This window comes from Sorghum bicolor, chromosome 3 (assembly GCF_000003195.3).
Source record: "Sorghum bicolor cultivar BTx623 chromosome 3, Sorghum_bicolor_NCBIv3, whole genome shotgun sequence".
Lineage (NCBI taxonomy): Eukaryota > Viridiplantae > Streptophyta > Magnoliopsida > Poales > Poaceae > Sorghum > Sorghum bicolor.
The window spans coordinates 53,479,710-53,505,174 of record NC_012872.2 but is presented as its reverse complement, the minus strand read 5'-3'; the positions used below and the strand labels follow the sequence as shown (position 1 = coordinate 53,505,174).

The 25,465-nt window shown below is 41.9% G+C and overlaps 2 protein-coding genes across 5 annotated transcripts; one reads left to right on the top strand and one right to left on the bottom strand.

Annotated features, from left to right (window-relative positions):
* On the top strand, positions 4,444-24,028 carry LOC8082472 (regulator of telomere elongation helicase 1). Of its 4 annotated transcripts, XR_002451315.1 has the most exons (25): positions 4,446-4,674; positions 4,817-5,106; positions 5,290-5,429; positions 5,803-5,884; positions 5,996-6,146; positions 6,262-6,424; positions 6,580-6,756; positions 12,088-12,212; positions 12,445-12,496; positions 12,834-12,975; positions 13,103-13,257; positions 13,334-13,425; positions 13,506-13,613; positions 13,699-13,764; positions 15,030-15,116; positions 15,536-15,595; positions 15,675-15,790; positions 16,427-16,484; positions 16,928-17,027; positions 21,225-21,280; positions 21,364-21,849; positions 21,973-22,118; positions 22,235-22,335; positions 22,419-22,521; positions 23,237-24,028. XR_002451315.1 is itself a non-coding variant. In XM_021456903.1 (23 exons), the coding sequence occupies exons 1-23, from the start codon at positions 4,573-4,575 to the stop codon at positions 22,293-22,295; spliced, it is 3,015 nt and encodes a 1,004-aa protein (XP_021312578.1). In that variant the 5' UTR covers positions 4,447-4,572; the 3' UTR covers positions 22,296-22,524. The 4 variants fall into 4 exon arrangements, 1 of the variants encoding a protein (XP_021312578.1); XR_002451314.1 differs by having other exon boundaries at positions 4,447-4,674; positions 22,235-22,521; positions 23,237-23,592; XR_002451316.1 differs by lacking the exon at positions 16,928-17,027 and having other exon boundaries at positions 4,444-4,674; positions 22,235-22,521; positions 23,237-23,592.
* On the bottom strand, positions 24,159-24,866 carry LOC8082471 (transcription repressor OFP14). The gene has a single exon (XM_002455830.1). It carries the CDS (start codon positions 24,864-24,866, stop codon positions 24,159-24,161), a length of 708 nt encoding a protein of 235 aa, XP_002455875.1.

Below are 25,465 nucleotides of genomic sequence, written 5' to 3'. Positions count from 1 at the left end.
GAAGGAGGAACGCGATTGCCGAGCCACGCCTGCGAAAACCTCTCGTTTTCTTCTCTCTTTTTCCCTTTTTGCGAGCAAAAAAAGAGTCTGTCATCGAAAATCGATTCAAAAGAATTCTCAAAATTATTGTAAAAAAATTCTTAAAATTCATTTTTTTAGAGAAATGCTATCTACTCCCCATCCCAAATTGTAAGTCATTCCAAAAATCTTAGAGAGTCAAAGCATTTTCACGTTTGACCAAAATTATAGAGTGAAATACTAAGATTTGTAACGTAAAGTAAGTATATTATACAAATATAATTAAGGAAGAATCTAATGATATTTAGTTGGTATCATAATAATTATTATTTTATCATATAAATTTGGTCAAACTTTAAAAAGTTTGACTCTTCAAGATTCTTAGAAGGGAGTAACAACGAGTGTTGAACACTTGATTTCTTTCTTCTCTTTCTCTCCCCTTTTTCTTCAAATCTGATGACTCCCCCTCTCTTTTTCTCCAAATTCGGTGGCTGGGAAATCAGAGGGGGCATGCCGGCTACGCGGTGGGGCTGGTGAGGATGGCATTAGGGTTATGGCATGGTGCACGTGGCTAGGCTAGGTCAAGATGACGACGTCCATGACCATAACGATAGTGGAAAGGAGGAGAAAGAGGTCACCACGACGCGGAATGTTCCTTGCCGGAGCTCCACGAGACCCTATCACAAGTGCGTCGTGACAATGGGTGGTGGCTAGCGGTGGGGTGGCACAAGAGGAAAAATAACAGTGAAAAAAGTTAGTGCTCTCCGCCGATAAAAACACTCAAGTGCTGCCTAGATATATTTTTTTTAGGTACATAAATGGTGATTTGGATAATTTCCTCTCTATTAAAAATAAAAATATACGTTATTTTACCTTTTGAAGTCAGTTTTTTTAGTTTTAACTATGAAGGCGATAGAGAAATTTATTTAATTAATAAACAAGTGTGCACGCAACGGAAATGCTAAAAAAATATACTTTCTCTATTCCAAATTATAAAATCATATATCTACACAAACTAAAATACTTTGTAGTCTGAAATGGACGGAGCAATAGATAGACACACAAGCTCATGCGCTACTTTAATCTGCTATTTGTCTTCTCAGAAACTAGTTTACAAAGATTCAGGCTCTTTTACATGTCTCGGCGATAATTGAAGTCACCAATAACCTATTCTCCCCCATGTTAAAGGAGATTCACCGCCCTCACATAGTTTACTTCATCCTAAAAAGAACATAAATCTTTGTTTCCTGATAAGTCAAAAGTTCTTAATTTTGACCGAATATCTATGATATATAAAGTATTGATGTTTATGATGTGTAACGAGTAATCATGAAATAAATTTTCATAATAAACCTAACTGAAGATCTAAATATAGATAATATCTTTTTATAAATTTAGTTAAACTTAAGATTCTTTGACTCCTCGTAAAACGATATTTACATTCTTTCTTTTAGGCGGAGATGGTACTTTCAAAACAAAATTGTATTTCGGTCACTCATTGCCAAATGGACACCCTCTAGCTTTGGCCTCTGTGTGTGTCATGCAAGGGTGCATGGTTCTCCATATTGTAAGAGTGAGACACCGTTGCCATTTCTAATAATGGTTTCCGTGCCTAGTTGCCATATATGCGCACAAGGAAATCACCATCCACATTAATCTTCGTAGCTGCACTGAAGGTCTAGCTCATTTCTTCCTTGCCTCCACTCTTATCGTAGACCCAGCAACAAGAGTAGTCAATATGCAACCTGCTTCCTCTTATGCAGCCCCTAGTTGACTGTTGCCGAATTGATAACAACTCCTCTGCATGGCCTTTCAGTAAACCAATCGATTCCTCAACAGAGATACCCTCACTCACTATGAAAACATCATTATTGACATTCCAACAAATCCATAAAAAGCATTAGCAGGTTAGGAATAAATCTATAGGGAGTTGGATCCAAACTCAATAGCAAATGGCCTGCCCAGGATCAAACTAGCAATTCTTCGTCATGGAGAGCCAAGTACTCCTCGTTGTTGTTCTCAGGCCACGTCGTGAGGGCATTCCAGTGTAGCATGGATGTCATCCTTCCTCAAGCATATTTAGGCCCTCCACAGCATAAGGCTTGAGTGGTGCTCGTAGAGGAGAGAGAATTTGAGAGTCATTCTTTTCCATAGCAGCAAGTGATCCCAACTTTCACTGGTGCCAGAAAAATCAGGAGCAGAGCAACTACTTGCTCTGATGACCAAATAATAAAAAAGAATTTGATCAAATGTTGAACCACCGGTTTGATCCGGTTTAAATACAACAAATATATTCTTAAATCACAACCAACAATATGACTCTGGTGGTGGATTCTTGCGTTCCAAACTTGGAGGTTGTGTGGGTTCAAACCTCATCCAATGCCCTCCCCACGCACGGCTTGCCGGTTTTTTATGTTTCGTAGTGATCAGTTATTATTATTTGTTTTGGCTTAAAAATCGTTGGTTCATCGAGTTTTTACTGGTCTGATTGCATGCTTGATCTGGTCTAATTCCAATAACTCCCTCAGTAAACATAAAATTGATATCGATGACTTTGACTACCGAGATATCTGTTTTTTATGGTTGTTTTATTCACACTAGGATCCATAAGTGTTTTATTCACACTTATCGCTCTTAACAGAGAATGAACCTGCCGCAAGAGAGAGAGAGAACCTGATTATTCGAAGTTCAGGCAACAACATCTTCATTGGGTAGGGGAAGAATGCAAAATTTTAAAATCTCCTTCACATCACAAACAATCTTTTTTTTGAGAAACTTCACACGTCACAAACAATCCGTGATGTTTGTTTTGTCCCAACTAGACTCCAAAGGCCTTGTTTACTTCCAAATTTTTTTTGCAAAATATGAATAGTGACACTTTCGTTTGTATTTGATAAATATTGTCCAATTATGAACTAACTAGGGTCAAAAGATTCGTCTCGTCAATTTCGACCAAACTGTGCAATTAGTTTTTATTTTCGTCTATATTTAATACTCCATGCATGCGTTTAAAGATTCGATGTGACGGAGAATCTGAAAAATTTTGCAAAATTTGTTGGGAACTAAACAAGGCCTTAGCCTACGGGGATGTGAATTCTAGTTATCCTTTAAAATTTTAAGGTCTATTTCGCAGGAATTTCATATAATTAGCTCTATTAAAAAAAACCTATGTTCCAAATATGTCCTTATTGAGATATTAGATACTTACTAGACTTTATTTAAGAAAGAAGGATGAAACAACTTCAAAAACCACTAGAAACTAGGACGGGGATAATTTAAATGATTTCATTTTAGTAGTGGAAGGGTAGGGTGTTTAGTTTTGAATTTTGAAGTTTGATAATGAAAATTATAGACTGTATTGGTAATAAGGTTGAAAACGGACGGGATAAATCCCGTTTCGTCCGTAACCGTAGACCGTATTTTCCCGTTCGTTTTCGTTTTTTTCAGGATAAACATAAATAGACCAAAAATGGAACGAAGTGAAACGGGAGTGGGACCAAAAACAGTGGAGTTTTTATGCGTCCGTATTTGCGGAATCCCGTTTTTGCATCCCGTTTCTTGTAAATATGGGATAGGTAGTCCAGCACCGCCTAAAGCCCAATATGGCCCAAATTATGAAACCTTATCCTATTCCTATCCCTATCACATGATGTGTCTTGTCTCTTGTCTCATATGATGTATGAATAATTCATATTTGTGTGATCTATGAATATTTAGTATTGTACTAATATTTATGTATGGTCACTGGTCTCTGATTAGTGCATATTTGATATTTGGCATTGCACTTTGGTCTCTCTATTTGAGCTATCATATGCGGCTTATATGTTCTGGCTTAAGTTTCTGTTTTCCGCTCATTTCTGTCTATTTTCCGACCGTATTTACTCGTTTTCGTATTACTGATTATTCCGCTACCATATCCGCTCTCGTCTGTCCAGCTCCCGTCCCTGTTTTCATCTAAAAATATGAAAATGAAAACGATAGAGCGATTTTCCATTCGTTTTCAACTTTAATTGATAGTCTATGGACATAAAAAAAGAAACTTTTTTCTTATGGATTTGCAGCGTGTCAATCAAGGCCTTGTTTACTTGCAAAAAAATTTGCAAAATGTGAACAATAACACTTTCGTTTTATTTGACAAATATAGTCCAATCATAGGCTAACTAGGCTCAAGAGATTTGTCTTCCAAATTTTATACAAATTGTGTAATTAGTTACTTTTTTTACCTATATTTAATATTTCATACATGTAACGTAAGATTTGATGTGAAAGAGAATCTAGAATATTTTACAAAATATTTGGAGAAGTAAACAAGGCCCAAGCGGCCCAGCACAACCATGGCCCAGACAACCCACAACGCCTGTACGTGCGATACGGCCCAAGTATGGTTCAGCAACAACGCCGACAAGCCACGCCCAGGAAAAAAAAATCAGAAAAGAAGCCCCTCCTTTCTATTCGCCGCGCGCGCGCCGTCTCGCGATCCGCCGGTCTCCTTCCGCCGCAAGCTTTTGCCCCATCCCCATTCCCACCGCCGCCTCTTCCGCCTCCGCCGGCAAAATGCCGGTCTACCGCATCCGCGGCGTCGACGTCGACTTCCCCTTCGACGCCTACGACTGCCAGATCACCTACATGGACCGCGTCATCGAGTCCCTGCAACAGGTGACCGGAGTCCCCCTTCCCCGCTCCTCCAACCCCGCGTGCTAAACCCTACCCTCCCTGCGCCGTTTGCGCGCCCAAAGTTTTGCTCGGTTTTGACTGCTTTTGCTTTGCGTTTGCGTTGCCTCGGCGGATCGATGGACAGGGAAAGAACGCGCTGCTAGAGAGTCCTACGGGGACGGGGAAGACACTGTGCCTGCTGTGTGCGTCGCTCGCGTGGCGCCGCACCTTCGGCGAGTTCCTGCGGGTCGGGCGCGGGGGCGGCGGCGGCGGGACTCAGCAGTTGCCCTACGGGAGCCAGCCGTCCGTTAGCCAGCAGTCAGAGGATTCCACGTCTCAGCAGCAGCAGTCGCGGTACCCAGTCATCATCTACGCCTCACGGACCCACAGCCAGCTTCGGCAGGTTATCAAGGAGCTCAAGGCCACCAGCTACAGGTCGGCAACCGAACTTGTACTGCAGCACCTTGTTTTTATTTGAGAGCTGACTGTGTTGAACTGTATGCTGTTAAGTAACTTCTCATGAATGCCATGGTACTGAGGGCTGGTTATGTCTTCAGTAGCTGCAGTTGTAGATTGACAAATCCTAGAGTCTCTGATGGTTCAGATGGTGTTTCACAGGCCGAAGATGGCTGTGCTGGGTTCCCGTGAACAGATGTGCATCCACAACGAAGTGAGCAAACTCCGCGGAAGAGCACAGAACAATGCCTGCCACTTCCTCTGCAAGAAACGACGGTGCCCTCATAATAACCATGTTTCTGGTAATTGCAACAAAATTCTTTTTTTGTTTGATATAAGCCTTAAAATTGGCTCTGCAGACAAAAATAAACAGCAACCTAAAAGGAAAATGCATACACAAATTCTTGCCTTTACCTGAGATGCTTTGGTTGATACAAGGCTTTGTCTCTCTGAATGCCATGATTTATTATTTTATTCTTGCAAATGTCTCTTCAAGTGGAGGGCCTTCCTTAATGCCTTAAAAAAATATTGGTTCAATACTCTGGTTGAATACTTCTGTTTTATTCAACCTACTTCCCTGGTCCACCTTTTGCAGCTAAGTTTTTTCTTTATATTCCAAATAAATTTCTATCATCAATAACACATATATTGAGCATGAATGGCATTTTCCTGCAGAGTTCATGAAAAACAAACCTGAGCTTGGGAATGAGCCTTTTGACATAGAAGATTTGATTAATATTGGGCGGCGTAAGGGCCCGTAAGTTTTAAAATTTTTCTCCCTAATTTGCATTTTTAGAGAAATAACAATAACAAGCATGACTATAGATTTTTTGACCCACAAATGGCATCCTTTTCTTTATCACTTCAGGTGCCCATATTACATCTCCCGGGAACTTTCAAAGTCGGTTGATATCTTGTTTGCTCCTTACAACTATCTTATTGACCCGGGAAACCGTCGTTCCTTGAATGGCATACCATGGGACAATGCAGTTCTTATATTTGACGAAGCACACAACTTGGTAAGGAGCTTCTTCTGCTTGGACTCTCAATACTATATAGCCCCTTAAGTTGAGCATTCCAGATGTAAAAAAAGTACTTTTTCAGACTTAAATGTGCCATAACTCTTTTATGCAGGAGAGTATATGTGCAGATGCAGCCTCTTTTGATTTATTTCCGAATAACCTCACAGCTTGTATAGCGGAAGCTCATGAATGCATCAAACTGTGTGCAGCAAAGAGGTCCATCGAAAAATCTGCTGATAAACAATTTGATCCTGAAAATTATGCAATACTCAAAGGTGAACTATAATTCTTTCAACTTCTCAAAGTCGCATTCAGATCCATATTGTCCACTTCTATATGCCTCTTTCGTTCATATGTGGAAAGCTTGCAACTTAACTTTGATGATTTTAAGAGTGATCTTCTTGTGGTAATGCCGGAGCATTCTTTCCAGCTCTCTTAATGGCACTTGAGAAAAAAATTGGTGAGCTGTTAATTGCATCCAAGGAGTTGGGCTACACAAAAGCTGGGAGTTACATATATGATTTTCTTTCTGAACTGAACATTACATCAGACACATCCAAAAAACTGATTGAGACAATTGATGGTGCTTCTCTGCTACTAGAGGAAGGTAACTGATTTTTATGGTATTAATTTTTCATCACAATACACTAATATTCTTGATAATTAGTAAGATCAAAGTTGTCCATCTTTGCAGCTCGATTGTGTTGAACACATTAACTTTTACTAAATATCTGGATGGTTAGTGCAAAGTAGTTCAGTAACTATTGTTCTTTTTGTCCTCGAGCATGCAGGAGAATTGTGTATATTTGTATTAAGATGGAAAAATACACACCCACAAACCCTTTGTTTTTGAGAAAACATACACGCCTTTTTCGTACAACAACATGGCCTTGACCAAAACTAGAAACTAGAACACCTATTGGTTACTGGCCACCAGCTGCAGGGAAAAAAAGGAAAGATAAGCCTCGAGCCCCCACCAAACTCCAGTACCACATCCCTGCAAAGGCGAGCAACAAGGCTCCATCCAAGTTGGGAGACATCGATTGTGATTATTTAAAATCATCCAAGTCCAAGAATTAATATCGAATTCAGCCCATTCCTAGTCATGTCAACCACTCCAAACTCCACATTAGCCACCAGTCGCCAAAGGAGATTTCATCTTGTTGTGGAGAAAGATTGTTTGGCCCAACTTTGTGCAAAAGATGAAACCAGAATTAATTGTCTCCTCCCGGTCACAAAGGGGGTAGCAGGCAGGATGGCGGGAGACCATGACGTGCCAATCGATCCGCAGTCCAGCATCTATTATGGTAAGCAATCACATGAAGAAGTGACAATTCCCGGGTGCCCATGCTTTCCAAATATGTTCCCATGAACTGAAATTGATAGAGACGAGGAAGAAGCCCATGTAAGCTGATTTAGCTGAGTACTGTTCAAAGGCTGAAAGGTGGCATATGGGAAATTCTCTATACTGGGCTGCAAGGCAACCTCCTCAAGAATATCCCACAATCTCAGAAATTCAGCAATAACACCTATTAGCTCCCTGGATGTCAGAAGTCCATCCATGACTGGTGAGGGCCTCCCTCACAGTCCTCTTGCTTGCCCCAGGGGCGGATACAGAAAAAATAACTTTGGGGAGGGGTGGTGGTGGTGGTTGAGCTTACAAAGGCACTATAGGCTTTGCCCTTCTTCTCACAAGTGCAAAAACTTGCAGAGCAAGATCAGCAACTTGCTGCCCATGTATAACTTCTGAAAAGGTAGCACCATCTCTAACTTCTGAAAATATTGCTATGGAAAAGAAGTCCCTGACTGAGTTATGAACTTGGATAGGAAATGCTAACCATGGTCTATTAGTCTCGATTTTGTGAGTGGTGCAAAAGCTGCTGTCAGCTGTGAAAGATCTGCTGTGAGCTATGTGCTGTGGGAAAACTGTAAGCTGTTTGGTTAAAAGTTAAAACAATTAGAAAACTGTTAGAATTGGCCAACACATTCTATTCCAGGCCCAAAGGGGCAAGTATACATGTGTGTACATATGCAAAGAACCCCTCCAATTAGAGGGAAAATACAAAGTACATCTATATATCTAACAAAAACTACCCCCTCTCTATCCCCTAACAGCTGTGAAACATCTCTCTGTTTCCACCCATTTGGAAAAGCCGAAAGCAGGGTCTAAGATGCCACTGCGCAAAAGAAGCGGTAGACGAAGTAGCTGACGCAGATGTAGGAGAACCGGGTGATGGGGGAGTCAAAGCGGGTGAAAGAAGACACAACCAATCAATCTCCCATAGGCGTTGTGAATCTCGATACATAGGCCCAGTTCCCACCAAAAGACCCGTACGAAGATCCTGAACACAACAAGAATCAGACTCAAGGATTATGCGACAACCATGATCAATGATTTGACCCACAGACAGAAGTTGCATGGTGAGTTGAGGAACATGCGAAACAGTAGGAACATCAAAAGAAGTCGAACAAAGATAGGTGGATCGGAAGAAGACAAAGAGGACATGTGATGAAAAGAGGCACCAGAGTCAAGAAACCATCGGGATGATATACGTGACGGAGGAGGAGGTGCGGAACTAGAAGCCTGAGCTGTAGTCCCATGAGCAGAGGTTTGAGCTGTAGTAGTGAGGCGACGAAACAGGGTAAGAACCTACTGCTCCGCTGTAGACACAGAACGAGTGCCCTGCGAAGTAGAGGAACCACCAGATAGGGGCCCTGAGAGTGGCGTCTATCATGACGCCCCTGTCAATTGCGCTGCTTCTTGCGACAATCCTTCTCATGTCCGTAGAGCTTGCAGTAGCCACACTGCACACCAGATGGGACCCCTAGCACCATCGGAGACTGGGATGGAGGCGGGGAGACCGGTGGAGGTGTGGTTGGCTGGCCGCGAGGACGGAGCGCTGCGGCGAAGCATGACTCACACCCCTAGCTCAAAGACGGGTCTCCTCAGTTCGCAGCTTAGGCATCGCCTTTGAGAGCGATGGGCGCGGACGACGAGTCAACAACTGCGCCCGAACATTCTCAAACTCCGGACGCAGCCGAGAGAGGAACTCGTAAAGGCGAAGTATGTCTCTCTGGTCCCGGTGATGCCAGACATTTGTCATCTGACGGTGGAAGTTGCCAACTGTAGAATCAAGGTGACGACTCTCCATCTAAGCCTCAAATGCCTCAAGTATGGCAGTCTTGGCATCATCGTCAGCATTTGGCGGGTACTTGGGTGGCGTGGGGAGAATAGGACAGGGAGGACAGATCCGCTCATCCGTGAGGTAGCCCCACAAGAGCTGCCCATCCATATGGACCTCCAGATGGAAAACAAATTCACCCCAGTTTGTGCCACTGAAAATGTCAGGGCACCGAGGGACAGGAATAGCACCAGGGCGATCGGGCGACGCCATGGAAGAAGGAAGCTCATTGGTTGGTGTTTTTTTTGGGGTGTGTGTGTGTGGGGGGGGGAGGGGGGGGGTTGTGGAGAAGGAAATAAAAATAAAAAGAAGGAAAACAGAGGAGGGAAGGAAGAGTAGTGCAGGGCTGCTGGAAACAGAGGAGGGAGGGAAATAGAGGAGAGGAAGGAAAGAGCAGTGTAGGGGCCGCTCTGGCGGTGTGAGGCCAAGGGCAGCGCAGGGGCCGCGTGAGCGGGCGCGCGGGCGCGGAAAACTTCGAGCGAGCGGGACGGGAGCTGTAGGCCGTTGTGAGGCGAGAGGGAGCGGGGCGGACAAGGGAGGCATAGGCAGCCACACGTGGGCGGCTCGAGCATGGCGCAGGCGGCCGCACAAGGCGCGCACGAGGCGGCGCGGATGGCCATGCGGAGCGGCGCTGGGTGGGCACGGACTGCTCCCCGAAGCGGGCGCGCGACGCGGCGCTGGTCGGCTGGTGGCTGAGATAGAACCTGGAACCCTAGCTTGATACCATGTTAGAATTGGCCAACACATTCTATTCCAGGCCCAAAGGAGCAAGTATACTTGAGTGTACATATGCTGAGAGCGAATATATCTCAGGAGTGGATTGATATATTGCATTAGGCCTCATAGGCTGATTATATAGGGTACATAGGACTAACACCCATGTGAGTAGGCAATGTGGTACTATTCCTATTTACTATAACATTGAGCAGCCAAGTCAAATAGGTTTGGGCGCCAGGCTCATGGCCAGCCCATAGGGTGCCTATTCTAACATATGCAAAGAACCCCTCCAAGTAGAGGGAAAATACAAAGTACATCAATACATCTAACAAAAACTACCCCCTCTCTCTATCTCCCTAACAGCTGTGAAACATCTCTCTATTTCCACCCATTTGGAAAAGCCGAAATCTGAAAGCAGGGTCTAAGATGCTGCTAAAATTGTGCTACGCAAAAGCAGCTGCTTCTGAAAAAGCAGCTTCAGGTTCAATCCATTTGGTTGGCGTTCTGCTTTTTGGCAGTTCCAGAAGGTGAACCAAACATAGCCGAAGTGCCCATCCAAGCGTTTGCAAGTAAGAGATAACGAGTGCACCATACTGCGGAGACAGCTGACTTTCGTCCATGCCACCAAACAATGACCATCCGTTGCATCCTTACGCTCTTTCCCAGGAGAGCTTCTTCTAATCTTATCAATGGTCTTAATAGCCTATGGTGGGAGGTCTAAAGCCATTGCAAGATAGATCAAAGTGGAAGTGAGCACAAAAACCAAAATACGTCTCCCAGCTTGTGTCAATAGTTTGCCTTCCACACGGTGGAAGGTAAGCAATTATATCAATTAGAGGCTGTAATTGTGCTATGGTTAATTTCCTCAAAGATAAGGAATACCAAGGTACTTACAAGGGAAACTGAGCACCTCACATGTCAGCTTTTCTTTCAGAACTAGAATATCACTTCCGAGCTTTGGATAGGACACACGTTGCTCTTCTGCACATTGGTTTTGAGAACCGATCCTTCACCAAATAAATGAAGAATGTCCAGGGTTATCTCTATCACTAGCGGTGGGCCGGAGGAAAACACATCGTCTGCATATAGAGAAATCTTATGAGGTAAGACACATGTAGCAAGGGGTTGTAGGCTCCCTCACTGGAAGCCAGAGACCAAAGTCACCATATGCCCAAGTATCTCCATCACAAGAATAAGTAGCATAGGTGATAATGGATCACCTTGCCGCAATCCTTGCCGGTGTAAGATAACCTCAACAGGGATCTCATTCAGTAGCACCTATGTTGAAGATGATGCTAAAAGGCCACTTATAATATCACACCAAATAACCCCCAAACTGAGCTTTCTCAACACTTCAAGGAGGAAGGGCCAAGACACTGAATCGAATGTCTTTGTGATTATTGAGTTGCATGCACCGACCAGTTCAACCCAAAAGCTTAAGTTGATAGGGAGAGGTGGACAATTCACTTATATTACAACACTCCCCCTCACGTGGAGGCTCCCTTAGGCCTCAGACGTGGAATAGGAGCGAGCAGCAATTATTTTATTTAATTGCGCTAACTAGGATTCGAACTCGAGACCTCTGGCTTTGATACCATATTAAGTTGCATGCACCAACCAGTTCAACCCAAAAGCTTAAGCTTATAGGGAGAGGTGGGCAATTCACTTATATTACAACAGTGATGTCTAATTTGAGGAGAAGGTGGGGCTGTTTTTGTTGATGAAGAAACTTTGCCATTTGTTGGACAAGTATGAAGTTATCCTGAAGGAAGTGTTTCTTAAGGCATTTTGATTCAGACACCATAAGATGAAGCCAAGTTGCCAAATGATTAGCAAGGACTTTGGTGTTCACTTTAGCAAAACTGTGAACAAGGCTTATAGGCCTAAAGTCCTTGACATGACCTGCCCCATCCTTCTTAGACATAAGAGTGATATATGCCGTGTCAAGTGCTTCCATGTTCCTGAATTTTCTGCTCCAAACTGCTGAAATGCAGCCATACTATTCTGTTTTAACTTTTATTCTGTTCCTGCATATTTAGGAAATTCTGCTGAAACTGGGCGAGGGGTCCAGGCAAAGGCCACAGTGTCTAGATTGGAGTCAATTAGGGACATGTTAGACATAATTTTTAGGGGTGGTGGTCAAAACCATGCAAAATATTATCGAGTAAGTTTCTCATCATTTACATTTCTCAGTTCATTTTCATTGGGTGTTTAAGTATCTCTCTAATTGCATTTCCCTGTTCGCTTTCATTCGGTGTTTATCCATTATAGCTATTTCCATGCCTCATAATTCTGACAATCTGACTTCCCTCTTATTACTACCATCCCTTTACATATTTGCAGCATAAGCTTTGCATATTTTACTGTACTCTTACAATCACACTTGATATTTTCAGTTTCATGTGAACGAATCTCAACAAACATCTGGAGATGCATTGAAAGTTCTGGGTAAGTTCAAAGTCGATCCCTGAATGTTCTTTATATGAAGGAGAAAGTCTGTAATCCCTGGTACAGTCATGAGTACTATAAACTGCATGGATAGTATTACTCCACTGATTACTTTCAGATATTGTTGATTATTTAAAGGAAAACACATGTGACACTTGGTACAGTTCATTCTACCTACATGCTTAGAATAGTTACACCAACTCCCTTCAGGCATGGTGCCGTCAATAATAATTGAAACATAAAAGATTTATATTATTCCAATCCACACTTCAGTTCATTCTCAACTACTGAATAACTATATCTTTATTAATTATCTACAATTTTCTTGCATTCTCAGGTAAGTCTTCAAGGACCCTTAGTTGGTGGTGTTTCAACCCGGGGCTGGCAATGGAAGAATTTCTCAAGTTGGGTGTGCGCTCCATTATATTAACCTCAGGCACCTTGTCTCCCTTGGATTCACTAGCCATGGAACTAAACCTGTAAGTAAATCTATGTTGATTCAGTTTACTTAGTCATTGGATTGTATCTTTATTGGTTGCTTATTGATATTGGCTTCTCTGTTTGATGTTAATTGTCAAGATAATGTTTTTTTTCCCATGAATCCAGTGAATTCCCAGTTAGACTAGAAAATCCGCATGTCATTTCCTCAGACCAAATCTGGGTTGGAGTTGTGCCTGTCGGCCCTTCTGGACATGCTCTTAATTCTTCTTATCGCATGCGTAATACTATACAGTATAAACAAGAGTTGGGCACTGCAATAGGTAGGCCAATAGTAACAATATATGCAGCTGCTTTTGTTCTGATACATTTCTGCTGACATATGTGCTCATTTTGCAGTAAACTTCGCACGCATTGTGCCAGATGGACTCCTTGTTTTCTTTCCTTCATATTCTATGATGGATATGTGTGTTGAATTCTGGAAAAATAGGGTATTTGTTGTTTCTGACTAGTAGTTCTGATCACTTGAGGTGCTTATATACTTAGAAATCCATAACTTAATCTCTTACAGAACCATTCAAATTCAGCGTCTGAGAACACAATTTGGCAGCGGATCTGTAAGCACAAGCAGCCAGTTATAGAGCCTAGGCAGTCATCAAACTTTCAAAGTGCAATTGAGGTTTGAAATATTTTATTAGATGTTGCTTGCATGATAATGATAACACTTCGTATGCTCATATAATTATGAACCATTTGATTTGCAGGATTATAGAGCCAAATTACATGATTCTTCTTCTGGGGCAATATTTTTTGCAGTGTGTCGTGGCAAAGTTTGTTCCTGTTCTTTGCAACCTTTGCTATCTATTATCACTTTTTTTTTATTTTAGTTTTCCATTCTCAATGATATTGAGTTAAATGCTTCTTTTGCCAGGTCTGTAACATGCTAATCAACTTATTAACCATTATGTTTACTCTTTTTTTTTTGCGCTGAAAGATAAAACATGCTTAACGGCATAGGCCCTGTTTGGAATGGCTTTTCTCCCAGCTTCCCATCAGAAAAAAGCTGAGGCAGCTGCCAAATGCTCGGCTTGCTTCTTTCGCTTCTATGAACGGGCTGAGAAGCGAGAAGCCAGGGCTGAGGTGCTGTTCCCAGCTTCTTCCCCACCGCCTGTACGTGCATGCCCCTCCTTTGCCTAGCTCACTCTCCGACGCAGCTCCTGCCCTTGTGCAAGCCCTGATGTGACAGATGCGATGGCGCCGCTCCTCGCCGGCGGCACAACTATTTTCGGACAGACATGCGATGAGCTCGGACCACGCGTTTCGGTTTGTGGCTGTGAGACGAGCTCGAACGGGGTACATTGGTCTCGGCAGCTCGATGACCTCGGACTGTGGTGCAGCACCAACCAATCGGTGATGTGTGGGGTGGTGCAGTGCGGTTTCCCCACAGACCTCACCTGGAAGACAGCCCCGGTGGAGTGGGCCTTGGGCTTGGACTTCATGGAGAGGGTGAGGATTCACAGGATTCATGGATGCAAGATTGGGGTAGGGACATCGGAAGGGGTGGAGATGGGAAGAAGCAAGTGAATTCCAAATGGGAAGATTCTCCTTTTACAAAAGCGAGCTCATCGTAAAAGCTGACTTATCAAATATAAGCTCATAAAAAAAGCACCTCCAAACAGGGCTGTAATAGCTGTATGAGTGCTGTAATGTTAATATAAACACTGTACGTTTATAAAGCAGTTTCATGAATGCTCTGCGAAAAGCAGGCATACAAGATCATGAACACGAATGGCTTGTTTCTGCTGTAAACATACATTTCATTGCGCTATAGAAGTAACCATTGGCTGGGCAAGAAAAGATTGACGCTGGGGGCCAAGCAGGATACTTATGGAACAGGAAGTCTATAAACTCGATGGTTCTAGTGCAAAATTATGAAACATGAGGGCGTCTCTATGATTAAAAATTAAGTGAACAAACCAATTGGTCATTAGAAGGACATGTACTAATAAGTTGGCAGTACCATTTCCAAAATGTTGCTTTTTCACTAATCTTTGAGCTTTTGCTCCCTCATTTGTTCATTTTTGTACTTGTGCAGGTTAGTGAGGGTCTTGATTTTGCTGATCGTGCTGGGAGGGCAGTGATAGTTACGGGAATGCCCTTTGCTACTCCAACTGATGCCAAGGTTTGTTTCTATCTGTATGATGTGTAGTGTCCTCCTAAAGCTTTATCACTAAAAGTTAATGTCTCCTTTTGTTACGCTCCTGTTCTTGCTTTGGAACTGACAATTTTGTACCAAATATATTGAGTTTTGCTGGCTTGTTATGTTGAGCCAGGTTCATACGTGGATATTCACACACATTTTTAATTGTCACTTTGGATGAGTTGAATTCTGCTTCAGCCTTTTTAAGTCTGGAAGTATTTTGCCACCATTCATTAGTTTTTCTAAAGGCTATTGATTTTCTTTTGTTCCTTGCTTTTTGACCTGCATGATTTTATTATCATATATTCATATTGCACAAAGTACTAGCTCTTGGACTTTGGGCAAGAGTAATTGGTATTTTCCTTTAGTTAATCGTCAATTTTCCTGTGTCTTTGTTCCAGGTTCGGCTCAAGCGTGAGTATTTGGATAAGCAGGGGACACCATCTAATAAAAACACAAAGGTTCAACAAATTCATTGTAAATTGTTAAGCAAACCTTTGCTGATCAATTTTACAAAAAGGTTTTGCAATTGTTTTTTAGACATTGACAGGAGAAGAATGGTATGTGCAACAAGCAGCAAGAGCTGTCAATCAGGCTGTTGGACGTGTTATCAGACATCGCCATGACTATGGAGCTATTCTTTATTGTGATGAAAGGTCTAAGCCTAATCATTGTCCTCTAAGTAACAAATCATTGTTGCTTTTGTGCTGAATTTCCTGTGGAAGTATATTCTTTATTGTGCTGGACTGTCAATTATTTCTTGAGCTTCCATGGTATAGTAGACACTATCATGCATACAGTTATACCCAATTCGATGGCATCGTTAATCTTATTGAAGGGGGATATTCTGTAATTACACACATGATTTCTTGGTTTTGTCCAATCATTAATGCCTTGAATATTTTTCTATAATAGTAGCTACATAGAGCACTCTGAAGAAATCATATCGAAACCACTTCACTATATTTGTTTATTCTGTTATTCATGTATTCTGTAATCGGTATACTGCCATTTTGGGCTCCATAAGTCCATATTGTAATCCTTAGAGTTAAACCAGAAAAAAGAGGATCAGCGTTTTTTTTAAACAATGGGATCTGCGCTTTGCAAATATCAAAATAGTCTTTGCATTTTGTGAGCTTAGGTTAAAGTAAACTAATATATGCAATTTTAAGAATCATGAGGCAGTACATGGCTTTGCATTTTGAACCATGTTGCTTGTTTCAGTCAAACATCTCCAGAACAGGTCGCCTTTATTAACAGAGCTACTTCTCATTGTATGTTGGTTATTATAGGTTTGCGTGGCCAAATTATCAATCTCAGATGTCATATTGGCTTCGACCTCATATAAAGGTACTCCCTCCGTCCAGTAAAATTTGCAATTGTAGAATTCAAAATTTTCCCAAAAAATTTGCTTACATATAGTCACTACCATGATGGACTATCACATCATGTGGGACCCACACAACACCTGTACTAGTGCCCATGTCTCTCGAACGCTCGTCGCACCAGTAAAAAAGAAATAAAAAAACTGCCGCACAGGCACGCCATGCACAGCCTCACCTCACGCGGACACCGTCCCAGCCACTTGTTTTTGAACTGCCATGCGTCTTGCAATGATGTGAATTCAGAACAGTCAGTGCATCAGAAACCTTTACAGGGGCAAAAAAGTCATTTTACACTCACCTTGATTTGCTCCTCAAGTCCTACAATTGCAAAAAATTTGGGACGGAGGGAGTACATCTTTTTACTGTCTTTCTACAGTGCTCTTTCCTGTGCTTATATTCCTTCTGCAGTGCTACTCAAAGTATGGGGAAGTAGTCCAAGGATTGACCCGTTTTTTTCGAGATAAAGCTTCTTCAGATCCTTTGTCGCTAGAGCCAACAGATTGTAATAGTAAGTCTAGTTTTGAATATTGTGATAAACTTCTTTTATATGTTTTTTCTATCTATTTATACGCAAGTCCACACATATTTAATTAATTTTTGAAACTTAATCTGGTGTACTTGTTTTTCTCGAACAATCCAGTGTACTTGTTAATGGTACATGTTCTGCTGTGAATATGGTTTTTTTACAGCTTATTTGTTAGTTGACATGATGCAAAATTTTCTTCAGAAATATATCATTAAGGTTATCTTAGCAAGTTACCCTGTTAAACCTACGGTAACAGTCCACATCTCCAAATTAGCAGGAGTGTCTTTAATTCACTGGTCATATGTTCGTAAGGACCCAATTTGATGCTTGTAGGTAGTTTAGGATTCAAGTAATGAAAGTGTAATATAAATGTTTGATTGTACAAACTTGAACAGAATGGGACTGAATCAGCAAAATCAACTATAGTTCTACCAATACAGGGCTGGTGCAAAGGCGAGGTTTTCTTCAGTATAAAAGTGGCTGTGGCTCAAGCAAATTGCATTAGACAGAAATTGACAAAGGATGTCTATGTCTATGTCTATATCGGGGGATAGAGAGCTGATTTTTGGCCATTATTGTTGGTTTTGCAGTCCATATGGTCACTGATTTAATCATTTAAATTGACCAGTGAACCTGATGAGTCTGCCTCTTGTTTTAGATTGCCAGCTTAGGAGTGTCATAAGATTATAAGAACCTATCTGAAATCAGCCCCTGGGGATAAGGGAATAGTTGATGCTTTGCGCCACCAAGACCCTATGGGCTTTACACCACCAAGCGGGTGGAAAATCTGTTCGTGTATTATTATATAATTGTAAAATGCCATTTGCAGTTCTTCATGATGGAAAAGGAATTTTGCAAATTTGAATATATTTTGAACTACATTCAAACATTTGTAGCTTTGAAATTATGATTCGAGCTGTGACTATTAAGATTAGAAGAAACTAAAAAGAATACTAGCACATTAGTACATACACGCGTAAATTACACTAGCGGTCCTCAAACTATTAGGATATTCTCATCTAGGTCCCTAGCGAAAGAAATTATTCACCAGCTAGATATAGCCCAAGACAGCCGTGCTCTCCAACCAAATGAGTTGTGGCTGCGCAACAACCTAAAGAAGCACACCCTTGCTCTAGCTTCACTAATGAGAACAATAGCCAGGTCAAGATCCCGAATAGGATGGCTTAAAGAAGGGGATGCCAACACCAGACTGTTCCATATGCATGCACGGCACAGAAAAAGGAAGAATTTTATTGCTAAATTGAGGGCAGGAGATCGCATTATCACTGCACACGATGAAAAGGCGGCTGAAATCTACGAGTTCTATTCAAATTTGATTGGTACAGTCTGTGACAGAGAAAGAACTATAAATCTTGATGCACTCAATATGCCAGGATATGATCTACAGGAGCTGGACAGGCCTTTTACAGAAGAGGAGGTCTGGAACACTATCAAAGACTTGCCATCAGATAAGGCCCCTGGCCCTGACGGGTTCACAGGAAAATTCTACAAAACCTGCTGGTCAGTGATCAAAGAGGATATAATGGCTGCCCTACACAACATTTGGGGAAAAAATTTCAGGAACCTGTCGATGCTGAATTCTGCATATATCACTTTGATCCCGAAGAACACGGAGGCTGACCAGGTAAAGGATTTTAGACCCATTAGTCTGGTACACAGTTTTGCTAAACTAGTGACCAAAATCCTGGCCAACCGGTTGGCTGGTCGTCTTGATGAAATGGTTTCCCCCAATCAGAGTGCCTTCATCAAAAGGCGGTTTATTCAGGACAATTTCATGTTGGTGCAGCAGACTGTAAAGTATCTACACTCCCAAAAACAGCCAACAATCCTCCTGAAATTGGATATCACAAAGGCTTTTGATTCGGTAAATTGGTCATTTCTTTTGGAAGTACTCAGGAAGCTCGGTTTTGGTGCGCGATGGTGTGACCTTCTTTGCGGGTTGCTTTCAACCTCCTCCACCCAAGTTCTCCTTAATGGCAGTCCCGGGGAAACTATTCAACATAGGAGAGGACTCCGCCAGGGAGATCCTCTTTCTCCAATGCTTTTCATCTTGGTGATGGATGTGCTGAACTGGATGGTCACAAGGGCCGATGAGGAAGGAATCTTGCAACCTTTGGCTAGAAGGCCGGTTCAACACAGAATTTCACTATATGCTGATGATGTAGCTCTCTTCCTCCAGCCCGCAGCAGCGGATATCACCCTTGAGAATGCTCCAGCTATTTGGGGAGGCTTCGGGACTAAAAACAAATGTGCACAAAAGTAATGTAATGCCAATCCAGTGTTCCGAAGAAAACATGGGGACTATCCAAAGTTTTCTACCTTGTGGTATTCAGGAATTCCCGTGCAAGTATCTTGGGCTGCCCCTCTCCATCAAGAAGCTGACCAAAAACCAAGTCCAACCAATTGTTGATAAAATAGCAGACCAACTGCCAAGATGGAGAGCAGACCTAATGACAAAGGCAGGAAGGGTGGTGCAGGTCCAACATGTCCTAACTGCAATGTTAGTTTATTTAGCCATGGCAACTGAGCTACCGTCATGGGCTTTTAAGGCAATTGATAAAATTAGAAGAGCATTTCTATGGAGAGGTAGAAAGGAAGCAAATGGCGGACATTGCCTCATCGCTTGGCCCAAAGTTTGTCGCTCTAAAGAACTTGGGGGGCTGGGAATTGCGGACTTGAAATCTCTGAACTTAGCACTCAGCTAGATGGCCATGGCTGAAAAAAGCTGAACCAAATAAACCTTGGGCAAGTCTACTACTTCAAGTTGGCAAAGAGGTGGAGGGTCTCCTCTCTATGGCAGTGATTACTGAGGTAGGAGATGGAGCCAACACACACTTCTGGAATGATAGATGGCTCGGTGGAAAAAATATCGAGGAACTAGCACCAAAAATCTTTCGTTTGGTCCCTAAAAGAAGAACAGGCAGGCGTACGGTGTTGGAGGCCATGACTGATGACAAATGGATTGATGATATTGGAGTCGGAATACCCGTAGAAGCACTGATGGAATACCTGGAATTATGGGATAAATTATCTAATGTTCAGCTTCATGAAGGGGAACAGGACAAACACATTTGGAGATTTTCAGCTTGGTAAATACACGTCTAAGTCTGCATATGATGCACTCTTCCAGGGCGCCATACAGTTCAGATCATATGAGAGAATATGGAAGTCATGGGCTCCTCCAAAATGCCGTTTTTTCATGTGGCTTGTTGCTCATAACCGATGCTGGACAGCTGATAGGCTCGCTCGACGAGGTCTTCCCCACCCAACCAAATGTCTGCTCTGTGACCAAGAAGAGGAAAGCATTCAACACCTCCTAATTGGATGTGTTGTTGCTAGGCAATTCTGGTTCTCTCTATTGCAGCATGTCGGACTCTCTTCACTCACGCCTCAGCCTGGGGATTCAGCCTGGGAGGACTGGTGGGAGAAAGCGGAGGCTGCCACCGCTGGGGATGTGAGAAAAGGATTAAACTCTATCATCATTCTTGGCGCCTGGAGCATCTGGAAGCATCGGAACGACTGTACCTTCAATGGGGCTGTACCAAACATTAACACAGCCCTTAGTATTGCTAAAGATGATGCCCATTGGTGGTGTTTGGCAGGAGCGAAGGGTCTGTCCTTGCTCACTGCTAGGGGGTCTTAATTAGTTAACACACTTGGTCGATGTAACCTCAGCTTTAGGTGATGTTGCAATAGAAATCAGGGACGGGGTGGTGATGTGTGTGTGTGTGAGAGTGTTGGGTCTATGTATGACTCCTTTTTTCTTCTACTAATATAATGATACGCAGCTCTCCTGCGTGTTCGAGAAAAAAAAACTATGAAATTTCATATCTAGGCCCCCAAACCTTGAGGACCGCCAGTGTAATTTACTCTTAGTACATATTTAACTCATGACTGATACATCTTTCGGTTTCTTATATTTATGACCACTGAAAGGGTTGCTATACAGCTTGGTTTTATTTCTATTTATAGAATAGGATAGCCAAGGTCAAGCAGCATAATGCCAGCTCTCTTCTAGTGAATGTTTGTCTAATTTCGTTGAGGGAATGCAATACAAACTTTTGGCATTTAAATTACTACACTTGTGTGCTGTTTCTTTTATTTCTCTTAGTATTTGGTATTTATTTACAACTCATTGCATAATGTTGTTACATGCAGATTGTACAGCACCAGTAGCAAGCAAACACATCCCTGAAGACAAGCTATCAGATTTGGTACATCCTTTGCATTGACATAGCTGATCAAGATTTAAGTTTAATGCCTCTGGAGCTTACAGATGCTGCCTTCCTTCTGCTAGGCTGCCAGTGCACAAGATGAATGCCCGCAAATCACATCATCAGGAAATTCAACCATGAGAAGAAGTAACTTCATGAAGTTGGCTCAGATCACTCCTGCTAATCGTTCAACCCTTACTACAAAGCACAACTTTACATCTACATCTACGAAGCACAACTTCTCAGAAGACCAACTGTCACAGGATAACAAGGTTGCTGATATGACTGATGACTTGGCAATACAAGGGCATCTGAAGGAACATACCTTCAAGTCTTTAGGGCTTAAGAAAGCTAAAACAACAGACAGATCCAAAGATGTTGGCTCGGATGACGTCTCTTCAAAATTGCCTCAAAATGTAGGGTCAAGAGCTTTGTCCAGATACCAATGTGAAGGATCTACACCTGAACCAAAGAAAAGCACTACAGCAACAGCATGCGGAAAGAATGAGGCAACCTGTGAAAAATCTGAAGGCCAGGAATCTAACTCAGGGCTAGCGTTCCTGAAGCTGGTATGCTGTTATTTCACTGTAGTTTGATCCCATTTTGTGCTTTGCAGAATCAGTGCAATTTGTTAATATGTAAATGTTTTCAGTATTTGCATGAGATAATTGTATTCCTTCAATGTTTGCTAGGCTCATGAAAAGCTTAGTACCGCAGAGTACAAAGAGTTTGTTGAATATATGAAGGCCCTAAAATCGAAAACTATGGATACCAAGGTCTCACTTGAAGCAATAACAAAGCTTTTTTCGTCCCCAGGAAAATTTCCACTTCTTGAAGGGTAACATTACACTTATTGGCAATTTGATATATTTTTTGGCTTTTCCTTTACTGGTTGTTCCCTTGTGTTATTACACCTTTGTTTATGCTTAATTGTCATTCTCGTTTGCTTTACAGGTTCAGGGTTTTTGTTCCAAAGAACTATCTTCCATTATATGAGCAGCTTGTTCGAAGATAGTGTTTGTAGTACATGACAACCACTTCTGCTATGTTCGCAGGCATATTCACTTTTTGTTGTGTCATGTTTTCATTAAGTGATAACTACAGTGCTGGTTATCAACACGTAACTGTTTGTCAACAGGACACTATCAGATTCTTGAGGTGCATGCATTTACTTTTGGAATGTCATATGGCGCTTCTGGAATCTGAGGAAAAGAAATGGACATGACAAAACTCCATTTAAGGTTGCTAAGCATATAAGTAGAGTAACCATTGATCATTTTCTAACATAGTAAACATTTTTTTTAATTGGAAATGAAATCTGGACTACTACACTGTTAATCTTTAGTTGCCATTGGGCCTGACCAGTGCTCTACACTGTTTAACAATCCCTCATGTTTATGCCAGCATGAAGTTTAACTTTTCCCCTGTTTTTCCTGAAAATTAAGTTCTATCAAGTTCCTTTGACAAAAAGGCATCCTATTTTTCTATGTTTTTCTGTTGGTGATAACCGCATGATTTCTATGGATTTTTTCATATGATCAAATCATCAAACTTCAGAGTGGCTGGGTTTAGCTTACTGAATATAGATGATGAATTTACAGAAGCAGTGCTCTACTTGTTTAGATGTTACTAATTTGTGGCTGTATTATCTTCTCTTTATAACTGGAATTATGCCTTCTAGGTAATAGATGTCACTCAAGAAACAACACTTGGATACTTTCTTGTTAGACAGAACAATACAATGTCATGAGCACCACCCTAATGATGATTGATATTCTTGGGGTATGCTGTAAAATTGTTAGGAGGGTTAAATAACTAGGTTCCTCCTTTTTTTTTTCTCAATCTCCATGTTGCTCAAACAATACATAGTATAAAACTTTATCCGTCTCTATTGATTATTATCCTATATAGTATGACAAGGTTTCCTGAGTGTCTGGTTGCCTTTTGCACTTGCAGATGAAGTTCTGAAACTTGAACGGTGAAATGCAGCATGCTGCTTGTTGTTTCGGATATACTCTGGAAGCCAAAAACAAAACACTCTGAATGGATGCCATTAAGTAGAACCATGGGAGACATCAAAGATAAATGTAGAGTTTTAAAATTTGGGACACCATAGTTGTCTATGTGACTGATTAAGCTGATAGTTTGGTGTACTATCCTATGGTTTACCACAATCAGTATCTTAGTTGTGGGTAGTGTGAATAAACGAATAATAGAATGAAAATAGTACTCCATCCAGAAAGCTATGTATCTAGAAAAGTCAAAGTAATTTACAATTTGAAACAGGGGGAGTAACTTTTACTATGGGAAAATGGAGTCTATCCTAAGCTCCAAGAGCAACTCCAAGAGAAGGGCTAAATGATTTTGTAAATGTAAATATACTCCAGCCAGCAGATTGCCTATCCCCTTCTCTAAAAATAGCCACAGGCTATTCCTGATTTTTCGACTTGCCAAAGAAAGATAGCGGTCTCCCTGTCGTGGCGCTGTTCTGCAGGAATTGGAGGCTGGCTCCCTGTCGTGGCGCTCGGTGAGCCTCAGAGAAGCTTTAAAGTGATGTTGCTTCTGTTTAATCCAGGTCTGATGACGTGGAGACAAGTTTTTTTTTTTAAAAAAAATAGAAAGTCAGTTTGGAGAAGCTGCTGCGGAACTTTTCGATTTAGAAAGGCTATATTGTTTTAGAGAGCCAATTTATCAAATCCAAATTTACTTAGGCTCTTGCTGATGCTAATAAAAATTCCTAACTGCCAACAACTTGTCGGTTTCAGCACAAATGATGTGTTTAAGCTTTTATGTGCAGCTCTATTTGCATGCTGCTACATGTTTTGTAAATATTTCTTTGCTTTGAGCTGTACAATTTATGAAGTAACGGTTGTCCATCCTAGTGATTTTTTCGACTTCTAAGGCTCTTGTCCGCCCACTGGTCATTTCCAGGGGTTGAACTGGCCATATGAGTTCCGGCAGTCAGGTCAGCAAAGGCTCTGAGAATGTGCTTGTGCACAGCCTTGTCATTCAACTGCAGGTAGAAAAAGAGCAGCTCCTCCAGGAAGTCCCAATCCAATGGATGACATACGCAACCATGGTGCATCTTTATCATGTTCTGCATGGATCTCCAGAAGTCTGTGTAAGGGTCCATGGAGAACACCACTATGGCTGCGCTGTCGCCGCCTTCCTCACCTGGCCTAGCTTCTTTGATGTCTTCTAAGGCTGATTCTGAGGAAGATGATGTCTTCGTTGTTGGTGGTGTCTCGTTGACGACTGATGTCGATGTGCCTGCTGATGATGATGGATCGTTGTTGTCATGTATGTAGAGGGACCGGAAGTTGTCGAAGAGGAAGCGGTCGACGTCGGAGAGCGTCGCCGCCTGGTCCTTGCTGTTGTCGTCCGCACTGGCGTTGGCTGCGTGGTCGCCGTCCAAGTCCAGCGACGGTGTTCTTGGGAACCTGCAGGTGGAGAGGAGGTGTGCGCTGGTGATATTAGCCGAAATGGCTGAGCTGGGGATGTGGATTGGAGGGATTTTCTTGAGCGTCCTGGAGAGGTAGAGCTGCAAGGATTTGCGCAGCCTGGTTCTTCTCCTGTCGTCTTCCATATCCACACCTCTCTCTCTCTCTCTCTCTCTCTCAAGGCCGAAAAGCAGAGCCTAGCGTGCTAGTAAAGGGTACAATGAGAAATATGGAAGGAAACAAACAGTAAACAAGGGTCGTGAATGGTAACATCCTTTCCTTTTTTCTTTATTATTGTGCTAAGAGTTACGAGTGAATTCATGGAGGATTAAATATGCAAGAGGTGTTCATGTAAGGGAATTTAATGACCTGGTTTTCTTTCGTAAAACATATAATAATCACAGATTCATTGAATACCTCAAGTTACTTTGTGAAAGAAGTGTAAGTGTTTGTTGAACACATATCCTTTATCAATACACGCATACTTTTCACTGCATAACCTTTTCATAAAAAGAAGAGAGATAAACCACTGTTTTTTTCCTGACTAGAAATAAACCACTGTTTGTAAACCGAAGAGCAACACTTCAAGTTGTAATTTGTAAGCCTCCTTTACTACCAATACCAATTACCACACAACGTGTTATACTAAGTTATATGGTAGGATACTTGATAAATTAGACCTAAGTGACTACTACTACTTAATTATCCCAACCCTAATCCCTTATCCTTCAATATTAATGCTCTC